The following is a 13,096-nucleotide window of genomic DNA, read 5'->3' as shown; positions in this document are numbered from 1 at the left end:
ATGTCCAGTCCTCCCGCCGTACTGCATTTCGGGCGGGGGGAGGTCCGGTCGGGCCGCGGTGAGGGAAGCGCGAGGCCGGTTTTCCCCCATAAATCTACCCCGATTAAAATTTCGCTCTCCAAGGTCGGAAGTATGGAAAACTCGTGTTGGTAAATCCGCCCTTGTATGCGTATGGGTACCGTAATGGCGCTGGGCACCTCCGTATAAGTGCCGTCGGCGAGTTGTACGTGACCGACGCCCGTCGATTCTTGGTCCCCCACGTCCGGGCGGCGTCGGCGGTCGCGGTGTTGAGGAACGAGATTTCGGATCCTGAATCGAGCAGGGCCGTGTACAATCGGTTATTGATGCGGACGGTTGCGTGAGGTCGTGGCGTAAACTTTACGTTGCGGAGGTATCGGGTCGAGTGTCGGTCCGTGCGACCTCGGCCCCCTTGCCGTTTCCCGTCGCGGATGGGTGGCACTGGTTGGTTAGCACCCCGTCGCGCCCGCACTGGGAGCAGAACTTTTTGGCGGGTCGCCGACAATCGAAGCAGGTGTGTCCGCGTTGCTTACAACGCCAGCAACAATCGTCGCGGTTGTAGGTCGCCGCGACCATCGGTTTCCCGATCGCGTCTTTACCGGGTTGGCGCAGGTCGTTGCGCTGACGTTCGATGTCCTCGAACTCCGCGGTCCGTTCCTGCAATTCGCCTAGACCGCATACGTCATCGATTCGAACGTACATTTTGCATTCGGGGTTCATGTTATCATAAATGTGCTCCAGCTGCTCCGCTCGGGAAAACCCGCCGGCACGACGCATAAGCGTCATCATGACCGTGGCGTAATTTGCAAAATTTTCGCCGCGTTTTTGCCGTCGCTCCATAATTTCCCGGCGGAGCGTGGCCCGGTACCGTCGCGGCAAGTACTGCGTTCGGAAGTCGCGAACGAAATCCTCCCAGGAGTCCCAGTCCTCCCGCGTGTTACGATACCAGAGCAATACGTCCCCTTTTAATAATTCCGGTAACGCCTTCTCGGTAAACGCGGGCGTTAAGCGCCTGCTGTTCTGCTCGGCCGATGGTCGCCGGGCGCAGCCTTCCGGTCCGTGGTCGACCGGGAACGATGGGGTTGCTATCGTTACAATGTATCGTACTGGCATAAAGAAATAGAAGTTGATTGAGATTACCATGTATATTGTGTATAAATTGTTGAATAAATATCTCTGAAAAAATAATGTAGGGCATTACTTTTTGAGCAACTCTAGTATACAATGTCCTCATTCTGTACCTGTAATGTAAAACATATTTAAATCATTAGAGTACGTACATATATACAAAATATACTATTTCTTTATTTTATATTAACAATTATATACTTATGAAAGAAATAGTAGGATGGCAGCGTAACAAGAAAGTAATTATTATGAAAGAAATATATTTCTTTCATAATAATTCTTTCAGCAAATAAAAGCTAATAATAATAAATAATGTAAAGATAATAATGTTATGAATGCTATGTGCTATAAAAATGTATATAAATTCTTTATTATAGCTCATATCATTTATAGCACTATTATCTTTACATTATTTATTATTATTAGCTTTTATTCGCTTCCTTATTTTACATCAATAATTATGTACTTATAAAAGAAATAGTAGGATGGTAGCGTAGAGCATGAAAGTAGTTATTATTATGAAAGAAATAGTAAAATAAAATGGTAACGATACATGTGATATGCAATATACTACATACATGTGATATGCAATACTACTTATATGTGATATACTATATTTTTTTCATAATAATATAATAATAACTATTTTCTTGTTACGTAACCATCCTATTATTTTTTCATAAGAATATAATTGTTAATATTGTTATAAGAAATATAAAATAAAATAATTACTTGATTCTTATAAATCTCATCTTCTTCTTCTATCGATTATGACCCTCTCGCTAGACTTCTCTTATAATAAATAAAAACGAGCTAACCGCACACTTAACCTATGTCACATGTCACATATTACATACACGTTATATATATATCCCGGAACATTTAACCTATAAGCACACATCTGTCTGTGGTAAACATTATGAAGCACTAGCGCCCTGTACCAAAAGCTGGAACTGTACAAGAATCGCGCATGCGCACATTGGGGACTTGCGAACGATGACGACGTGGACGTTTCTTACAAGAAATTTTTCATATTGAAACTTTGCATCGTGATATCTTCATTTATAATGAACGTAGAGCAAAAATAAAGACACTTTCCTTATTTAATTCGACCTCAATCTTTCGATGAAGACTAGTAAAAACTCGATCGCTTCAGCCGTTATTGAGCATCCGAAATCTATGATTACCTCAACTGTTCGATTCGCGTAAAGATACACGGTGCCTCGCTTCTAAGGGGTCGGCTTCGCCCAAACTAGGCGCGAGACACTACCGTGTCTCTTGATGGTCTTATATTTACGGGTGAAGTATTACAACGCGTATTTATTTCGTGCTCTATTGTGGTGGTGCACGTTAAGGGTTCCCCTTCTACATGAAATATGTCTTGGTATTCTTCACAGATATTTAAAAGTGCCCTGTGTTCTTTATCGTTTAGAGTTTAGATGGTCGGTTCGTAATAATTTGCAAACGCGGTTCTTCCGTGGTTCTTCTAGCTTGGTTAATTTGTCGCTAATTATTGCGTTTATCCCGGTTGTAGTGTCTCGTTCGATTTCTTCGATGGTCACTGTTGGTGTTTCTATTTCGACCTCCTCGTCTGTCGTGTTTATCATACTGATCGGGCAAGTGAAGTCGATCGGTTCTACTAGCGCATTTCTGATGTATATACCGGGGGCGGTTTCTGCTGCTTGAACTATGCCTATTTTATTTATTTTCGTCGCGTAGGTTTAAGATACCTTTCCCTAGCCTTAACTGTGCTTTCTCGAAATCGCAGACGGTGGAATGTTTTTGTAGGAAGTCGAATCCTAAGATTCGGTCGTTTTCGATGGGCATATCGTCTTTTACCACGTAGAACGCGTGTTTTATTTTATGGTCACCTATCTTGATTGTAGCTTTCCTATGGTGTGTACCTTGTGTCCCGTTATTCCGGTGAGTGAAATATCGTCTTCATGGATTAAAGTATCATCTTTTAATTCCTTTAATTTTATTAATGAAGTGGTTGCTCCTGAGTCGCACATCATTTTTACCCTCCCTTGTTTTGCTTCGCGTATGGGTAGTGTTACTGTAGGTAATCCTGGTTCGCCTCTTATGTGTGCGACGCGGTATTCTAGCGCCCTTTTTGGCGGGTTTTTCTTGTCTTTGCTTTCGTCTTCGCTGCCACTATTGAAGTCGGTGCTCTGTTTTCGTTGACGATTCGCGCTGCTCGCATGTATATTTGGGGTGTGATTTTAGGTCTTCGTTTTGTTTTTTATATCCGCTAATTTTAGGTCGTTCGTTTAATTTCCAACATTCGTTGCGGTTGTGCCCGGATTTCTTGCAATTATTACAGTACTTAATGATCGCGTTTACTTGCGATGGTTTCTCAGGTTATGGGAGCGCGAACTTGAAGCTACTGCGGCAGTCGCGTCCGTAGTGTCCGTTTTTTCCGCATTTGTGACATTGAATCCGCGATGCATGCGGGTGCTGCGAATACTTTGATTCGTGTGTTTGCTTATCCGCGGCCCTAGGGGACTCGAGGAGTTTTTCGTCTTCGCCGGCGCCGGTTATTGCCTCTTGTAGAGTTTTAAATCGTTGCGCCCGTGCGAGGATTTTAAGGTCATGGCGTAACCCTATTTGGAAATTTATGAGTGCTTGTTCCTTTATGGTTTGCTGTATCCCACATTTATTTTCCGGGATGTAGCCCTTTCTCTCAGTTATTGAGTCGTATAGTTTCATTGCTAATAGGTCGACGCGTTGACCGAATTCTTGTGTGCTTTCGTTCGGTTGTTGTTTTAGTGAATTGAACTCTAATTGTAGGCTCGTCGTGCTGCGTTTGGATTTATAGCATGACTCTAATTGTTCCTTTAATTCTTCGAATGTTTGAATATCGTGAGTTTCAAAGTCTTGCATGGCTTTTCCGTCTAATTTTGTGAATAAGACCTCTTGAATTAAGGATTCTTCGTCCTCGGGGTTAATTTTTTTCATGGCGTAAGTACATGCATTTAAGAATTTTTTGAGTTTATGAGGCGTCCCATTGAATTCGGGAATCATGGCGCGTGCTTCCTTTAGGGCCAGATACCTTGAAGGGAGACTTCGTCGGTTCCTAACGTCATTTCCTGATCTTCCGTACGTATAGGTCGTGTCGAGGTAACGGTCTGTATCTCGCGCATTTTCTAATTGGTGTCGGTTCGATGTTTGTTGTGTCTCTCGGTTATTCGTGGGCTGGTCACGTATCTGGGTGCGTAATCGGTCTATTTCGTTCTGCATTTCGCGTTGCCCTTGTATGAGTTCAACAAGTAGGTCATTTTTTGGACTGAAAACAGGACGTCCGGCGTCGGCATCATGCTCGGCGGCATTAATTATAGATCGTAGTCTATTGATTTCTCTGTCTATGTCTTCAGTGGGGACCGCTCCGCTTCCGTGGGCGTGAGTTTCGTCTCATTTCGTTTTCGTGGCACGCGCTTATAATACTACCGTCGGATACCGGCGAATAATTTCTTCTTACTGAAATTCCGTTGCTAGATGCGCGGCTCGCGGGTCGGTCTTCCTCGTTTGTATTGTCGGCGTCAGGTGGTCGCACGTATTCTGCTGTTTGTTCGGTGTCGGGGTTTGGATAGTATGCGCCTAGATTCCAACGCGAATTACTACGAATATTCCGGTCTGTCGGTTCGACTACCGGTGCGGGGTCTACGACGCGGGGTTGAGCCGGGGAGCGGTCAGGCCTGCTCCAGAACCGAGGTCTGAACGTTACGCGTTTTCTGAGTCTTGCCGACATGAGGTTATCTCGCTAAATTTTTTTGCTACGTTTGCGGGGTTACTTCCCCGTCTAGTATACAAGAATTTAGTTTCGCACTTACAGCAGTAATACAGCTCGCATTTTCGATGTATTTCGTGTCAGCGGCTAGTGTGGTGGTCCCAGGTTCCGTGGATGCTGTGGCGGTCTGCAGCTTGGCGGTGCTGTCTCGTCAATGGTGGTCCCACGGTGTTGATCGTCGTTTTTACGGCGATGGCTCTCGGCTTTACGTACGTTCACTGTTTTATCACTAACTGTGACAGTTCTCGTGATTGATTTTGTCAACTGATTTTCGGAAGTATTTGTCACCCCTTATCATGAGACGGTCCTTCGGTAGATCCCACCGCTGCCACCAAATTATGTTATGCCCTTGTGAAGCACAGGATAGTTAAGGGATCGTTACCGAATTAGAACTAGGAAGCTCGGGAACGTCAGGGGGAATTTCACTCCCGTTTGTGGTTTCACAATATATTTAATATAAATAGTCAGTTGTACAAAGTATATGAGCGTCTTGGGATGACGCAAATTAAAGTATGCTTACACAGTTGTTGCGTAGATCACTTTACCATCACTGCTGATTGAAGTATTTCTATGAGATTGTATTTCCATAAGGTCGTCATCAACGGGCAAATCGATATCTTTATTTTGATCGCCTTCGCCTCCGTCGCTGTCAACATTACTTGTGTCGTCGACGTTACCATGTGTATCCTCGCGCGAGTCATTACGTAAGCGTTTTTTCGCTTCTCGAACAAAGTGAAGATAACGCTGAAGTACTTCTTTATATAATTTCCATCTTTCGCCTTCATCTAGAGGAGTCGCGAGGTTAAGAATATGCCACATTTCCGCGTCGAATCGCGATAAGGGGGTTCCTGGAGTCCGTACGGTGTTATTATTATTATCGTTTTCCCCGTCAGATATCGTATTTTTTTTCTTCGGCGAGTTATCCAGGGTTATTGTAGTTTTTGTTATTTCCGGTTGTAGCTGTTGATGCTGCATTTGTCGCATTCTTTCGAGATTTTCCGTAGAAATCAGCACCATTTTTTTTGCTCTTTCCATTATTCCGTACAGCGAACAAACGGGTCTGTTTTATTCTTTTCGAACCCCGGATGTAATATTTGCAAGCTTTTTTTCACTCACCGATAAACCGGAATAATAAAGCGCCGAGCAAAGGAGCGATAAGATAGAGTAAAAACCCACCGCGCTGTACTAGTAGATTTCTCTTAGTTTTCCAGTTGTCGCGTTTTAGAGCGATGCGCCGAAGAATAGATTTATGCTTGGCTAATCGCGTCTTTTCGTGATTCTTGAGCTCTACGTTACCCTCAAGCGTATTATAAATACACTCTTGAATGCACTTAATGAGATTATTGTCGGCAGAACGTAAGAACGATGATCTTTGATTTTTTTGAGATAACATAGAGTTTTTAAAAGACAGGCGTTTCTCTCGCCGATGGAACGTCTGGCAATCTTTATCGCGTGTCGGGTGAATTTTTTGACGTCGTCGACGTCTTTTTTTGTTGTCTTTTCCCGCGTGTTACCATTATGCTAAAATTGTGCAACTGAAAAGATTCGCGTGCAAGCGCTCTCCTTTTATACGTCCTTCGTTACTGTTCTACTGATCGATCTACGAGGAACGTACACGTAATGCATCGTATCGTTGGGAAAGATACACGTACGAAATCGATATTCGTCTGGAGTCGATTGTTTCAGATCGAGCAATAAGTACCCATGAGGTCGCGAAGTAGCGTCGTGGTATGCTTCTTCTAGAAATTTTGGATCGTCGGGATATACTTGACGAGCGAGATGACGAATTTGAGCGCGATCGCGCGGATTTTTGAAAATTACTATATAATTAGCGTTGAGAGATATATCGCGTTGTCCGCGGCCTTGGTGGAAAAGATTTTGCGAGATGAGTATAACGCTGAGATTCTTATGATGACTTCCTTTGGTAAACAGATCGACGATAGCGTCACACGATGACGATTCCCTCATAAGATCGTCAATTATCACTAATTTTTGAGATAGCGGATCGTTGGAATAATCTTCCGGTCGCGGTAACCCCTCGTAAAATTCGATTGTATTTTTCTTTATTTTTAGCAAAGTATTATCATAGCTGCTCTTGTGTACATTGTTTTTTTCTTCTTCATTATTTTCACTCGTATCACATTGCAGACGTTGATACGCATCTTGCCATTCGGCGTAATAAAATAAAATTCTCTCGAATCGAACTTCGCACATGGCGGATAAATATCGAAGAAAAGTTTTTACAAAAATCGTTTTTCCGCATCCCGTAGGTCCGCAGACGATCGACGTCCAGGGATATTTCCAGCGCACGTCCATTTCGCGAAACGAACTCGGTTTTACGCGTGAGTTCATAAATAAAAAAGGTAAAAAGTAACTTAATATCAATAACTCGCGTATAAAAATACGCACGCGCATTGAATATTTTTAATATATATCTCGAGTCGGAAATAAGCTTATTAGCGTCCCGCAGAGGCCCCACCGCGGCGGCCGCATGCTCGCGCTAGCGATCTCGTGCGCATCGTGCCAGCTGATAAGCCGATGCGCGGTGCCAGCTGACGAGCCAATGCGTGTCGCGGTGCGCTGCTAATTAGCGTATTCGTAGAATGCTCGCGACAGCGTGTATCTCCAGCGCTAACAACGATGATAGGCTACGTACGTGACTGAGAGAATCTCGCGAGAAGAAAATTCGTACTTTGATTTTTACTAAAAACATAATTTTTTTTAAAAGAAAAATATTTTTTTTTTAGTCAAGTAGGTTTTCGAGAAGAGGTAAATAATTTTTTGATGAAAAGAACTTTTGTGAAACTTTTATTATTAGCAATAAGAATTACTATTAAGGCTCTTCCGTAATAAATACAAATATAAGTGATAGGGCCTTAAGAGCCGAACGCGGATGTTGATGCGTATTCCAACGAAATTTAATTTTTTCGCTGGACTTAAATTAATTGTGCATAGGGCACGAATTTTACTGCTTGGTATACTGCCAAGTCTTGTATGGAATAATCTCATACTTGAGATTTTTATTCTATACATCCCCTCTAACCCCCCTAAACCCCCCTAAAGAATTAAATGCGAGAGAAAAATATAGATCCGAAAATCGCTGAATCGGGAATCGAACCCGAGACCTTTCGCTTGCCGGGCGACTGCTCTTCCATCTGAGCTATTCAGATCCTTTCGATTCTATATTTTTCTCTGCTTTTTAAATAAATACTTTAACTAACGCCTTTTTCGGCCGGCGTAAATAAACAATAAGAATTACTATTAAGGCTCTTCCGTAATAAATACAAATATAAGTGATAGGGCCTTAAGAGCCGAACGCGGATGTTGATGCGTATTCCAACGAAATTTAATTCTTTAGGGGGGTTTAGGGGGGTTAGAGGGGATGTATAGAATAAAAATCTCAAGTATGAGATTATTCCATACAAGACTTGGCAGTATACCAAGCAGTAAAATTCGTGCCCTATGCACAATTAATTTAAGTCCAGCGAAAAAATTAAATTTCGTTGGAATACGCATCAACATCCGCGTTCGGCTCTTAAGGCCCTATCACTTATATTTGTATTTTTATTATTAGACTTTATTTCACGGAAAAATATTTACTTAGTTTAAAAAATAAATTATAAAGTCATAAATGTTTTAATTTTACATTTTATTTACTTTTCTCCTTATTGGTTACATTTATTTTGCTCGATTTTATCTAACAATAGTAAAATTTATATTAAGAGAATTTTTCGGGGAAAGAAGGTTTTTCAGGAAAAAGGATAAAATAATCTCTAATGAAACAAATTTTAAGAAAAAATTTTATTTAATCTTCTTACATTGTAAAAAATACTTTGTACGTTTAAAATCCTAATAATAAAATTAAAAAAGTTTTATTTCACATTTTTTATTTTACAATTTTTCACTTATTAAATATAATTAAAATTTTTCTGTTATTACAAATATTTTTTCTAATTAAGATATATCCATAATTTATATTCTATTCTATTCTGCACTATAATATATCCTTTACTTTTCAAAAATTTATATTATTTTTACAAGACAATTTTACAATTACTTATCTATTTTATTATATCTACATTTTGCTGTATAAATCGAAAAACGCGCGAAGGTGGAAGAGAGAAGCGATCGTGTGGAATTATTATATTGCGTTTTTAAACAGTTAAATATCCAAACGGAGGGAACAATGATTGTTAATAAATCTACGTTTTAATAGCACAGGCGCACATATTTTTGTTTCATCACGAGTTATTATTTCGTGAAACGCTGTACGCCGAATGGCTCTGAATCGCAGATTTATTGACGTTTCTGGAGTTATTTCTTTTTCCTCGTTTTCTCCTAACTCTCTTTCCTGCTGCACACTCTCTTTGTATTAATAATTCCCTAATACTATTAAAATTAATTAAACGAGAATTTTCAAAGTTTAGGTTATACCCTTCACTTTGCAAACTTCGTGCATCTGACCATCTGATGAGCGAACCACATACGCGTAAAATTTTGGACCGCCGGACACAAACGACTCTATATAACTAGCGAGCCCATACTTTTCAAGTTCGTTAGTCATATCGTCTAAAAAATTACCCGTGAGTGGTTCGTACTCGTGTGGATCAGCGCTGCTTACATATATACAAGAATCAGTATCATAATACAAAACGCGCCTATCTAATTTTACTAAGTATTCATACAATTTTAATCTCGCTTGAGCCGTTGTGTAAGCTGCTATTACAACATTTGTAAGATGCGATGGTGGGATCGCCTCCTCGCGTAATCGAGTCGATACATATATCACTTCATCGTTTACCGGTAATATATCAGTTATTTCGTACTGAGGGCTCACGAGTAAATTAATCAAACGTTGTTGCGTGTTAACAATTTCCGTCTTTGGTAAATTCGAACGTTGCCCGAATTTTCCCCAGAAAGAATTTAAGCATAGTTTTGCGACCGAGCGTAGACCGGAGTTTTGTGCGATGTTGTGCTTTTCAAGAACGATACCTTCTCTCTCCTCGTACTCGCGAAGATAACGCTCTTTAGCATCTTCATCCACGCATTCGCTCGACCATCCACTAGCCTCCTGTTTTAACTGTAAAAATGTATATATATAACCGGTAAATAAACCCCCTTGACGCATAGAAGGATCGTACCGAGTGACATTGTACTGCCATATCTCGCTAACCCCCGTTACAAAATATCCTTTTTCAATTGCTTTTTGTAGTTTGCACGATATCCATGTACCCTCGAATTCGCGCTCGGAAGGAATATGAGTGCACTCGGTGTGCGAAAATGTCTCGCTACAAGTGCGGCATAACGCGAATAACAATTTACCCTGTACCCGATACGGTAATACAGGATGAAAGAGATCTTGCGGAGGGAGTATTTTACAACGTATGATTCCTTCAAGTGACTCGAAATTATACCCCGGTGCCGTTCCAATTATTGTTACGCATTCCTCGCCAACGTATACTGTTGGATGTCCAAACGGGAAGACGCCTGTTTTTAATACATACGGATACAATGAACACACATCCACGTACTGTATTTTCTCGCTCTCTGTAATCTCATATCGGGTTACAGTATTTCCCGTGCGTCCACCGTAGAAGGCCTGACGAGGATCGAACGGTTCGTTTTCTACCGCTGGATGTTGTTGTAAATATCCCCGCATTTCGTCATTTTCCCGCACTTCGCGATCAAAATCACTCCCATTTCTCCGTTACCCTGTATTTCCGTCTTCGAAGACGAAACGTCGTTGCGATGGTGTGTTCGTATCGTAAATCGATTGTATCAACGCGATCCGACGAAAGCGATTTATCGCGATTAATTTGAAAACAGCGCGGACACCCATGCCAGTAATATCCGTGAAACTGGAACACGTGATGTATGGTAGTAGCGTTTTCCACTGACTCGTAATAACCGTCGACGCGAGTGCCATCGGGCAGACGATATTCCCGGCTTCGTCCTGCATGAATAATGTGATGACCGAGTTCACGCTCAATCCACAGCAGCCATTGTAGCACCTTACGCGATTGCATATTCACACTCCTATAACCCCCTGTAGGAATGATACCTATCTCTCTATCGCGCAGAAAATTTTTTCTAAAAACTCTCATGCAAGTAGAGGCAATAGTGGTGCATTCTTCGAAGGGACACACCTTTCCGCGTAGAAGAAAAATCTTCCTAAAAGCCATACAAGCTAGCCTAAGAATATCTACATCTTTGCGACAATATTGTAATATTTCTCTTTGAAAATCGAACACATAGTTCTCACGGGTCATCTCGGCATGCCACGCGAGAAATTTTTCACGTTCTCTTGTTCTTATGGAATCGGTAGAATAATAGTATACTTCAGGTAGTGGTCCGACATACGATTGATTATCGATGTATTAAATAAATGTGGAAAAATTCCTTTACCCGAAGTGTCCGTCAGACCGAAGGCCTTAGGTAAATCGGATAGACGCATCGGCATGTAATTAATACTGTCAATAAATTTCGTATGTCCTACCGTTAGTACAACTATTTTTGTACCGTTTAAAATTACCTGAGATACTAATGATGTTCGATTTTCAACGATATATTGCAAAATAAATTGTGCATCAAACGATTTGGCATTATGCGCGATACAAATTAGTCGCTTAAAATATTTCAACGGGCGCGTCGCGAAATCTACGAATTCCTGCACCGGGTTACGACGAAATATATATTCGCGAACTCCACACCATCGACATCTCACCGACGTTTCGTTTATATCGGCACACGACACACAAATTTGTTGTGCAACACAAAGTGTAGGCATGAATTTTTACACTGTCAGTACCTTGGAGCGTTTGATCCTGTCGCTTCTCAAAATCGTAAAATATAAATGCTACGCGATTTCTTTTATCACGTGTACGTTCACTCGGTCTCTCGTTTCCGCAATGTTGCAGCTCTCCATTATCATCGATAAGATCGGTATCAGAAGTGTCGGAATCGTTATCAGGAGGGATAGGAAGCATGTAACAAAGGTGATTTAAAGGTTGGAGAGAACGACACACGTTACAGTAACTCGCGCCGCATTCGTGACGTTTATTTTTATGGATTAAGCAACCGCAGCCGTTGCAAAATTGTACAATTTCGCAAATACTCCGTCGCGATTTTCCATCGTACGATTTTTGAGTGCGGTGACGCTCCAAGCATGCACGGTTAAAAAATTCACGTCTACAAATTTCGCATCTAATAGGCTCCTCGTTAGTCAACTCACACGACGGAACAGCATTACAACGAGGGCATTTATTAGAGCATCGATGTCCACCCCTATCGATGCGATAGCTTATGTTACAGGGAACGCAGTAATCTCTACCCCCTGAGGCGGCTCTTAAATTTAACATTACATCATAATGTTTAATATTATTATGGTATATTATATTTAAGCGAGAGTTCGTTTCGCGATGAAGATTGGCTAGAAATTCGACTCCGTCGTATAACGGTTTACCACCCCGACCAAAAGTATCGCCATTATATATTACAATGGCGATATTATCCGCGGCGAGATATTGCTGAAAGCGTTCGATTTCGGGAATTCCACAGCCTTCCTCCGGAATCGCGACATCGGCATCGCTCATTAGTTGCAACGCTAATTCTCGTTGTAACACGGAGTTTTGTCTTCTCACTGCATTCCATTTTTCGTGCAAATGTCCCATGCGTAAATTTCCACGCTCGTTGAAAATTTGCGCAGCTACAAGTGCATGAGGAAGACATAAATTATCTGTGTTAGAAATTGTTAAAATAGAACGCTTAGCAATAACTTCACGGGTAGATGCGTTAACATTTCGTCCGCGTCCCGCAGGGGGTGTGACTCTAAAAACGCGAATGTTAAAATCTTGCGTCATATCGAGCCCACCGGAACTCTGCGATAACGAGCTTACAAGTCCCCAAATATTTTCATGTGTCAAATCGCACGAAGGTCGGAATGATATACCGGCTGGATCACGGATTAAATTCTCGGAGTCAAAAGAAAGCCCTATGTAATCGCCCACTTCACTCGACTGTATTGCGTATGTGTGGAGTTCGCGAAATGCGCTTTCTAGCCACTCGTAAACGTTCTCGCCCTCGGGTACCGGTCGTATATGAAAAGTCGTCTCTCTTCCCTCTATTCCGAAATTTCTAAAACGTCGCGCGTTTTCCGCTAATAAT

At 41.7% G+C, this 13,096-nt stretch overlaps 1 protein-coding gene across 1 annotated transcript; it reads right to left on the bottom strand.

The window, feature by feature from the left end:
• Positions 1–9,356: 9,356 nt before the first annotated feature.
• LOC145948379 (uncharacterized) lies at positions 9,357–10,592 on the bottom strand. Its single transcript, XM_083058075.1, has one exon. The coding sequence runs from the start codon at positions 10,590–10,592 to the stop codon at positions 9,357–9,359; it is 1,236 nt and encodes a 411-aa protein (XP_082914201.1).
• Between the last annotated feature and the right edge of the window lie 2,504 nt (positions 10,593–13,096).

The sequence above is a fragment of the Prenolepis imparis genome, unplaced genomic scaffold, assembly GCF_030444845.1.
Source record: "Prenolepis imparis isolate NDT839.2.m4 unplaced genomic scaffold, iyPreImpa1.0 SCAF_358, whole genome shotgun sequence".
Taxonomy (NCBI): Eukaryota; Metazoa; Arthropoda; class Insecta; order Hymenoptera; family Formicidae; genus Prenolepis; species Prenolepis imparis.
The sequence above is the reverse complement of the archived record's forward strand: the minus strand, read 5'-3'. Positions and strand labels throughout refer to the sequence as shown.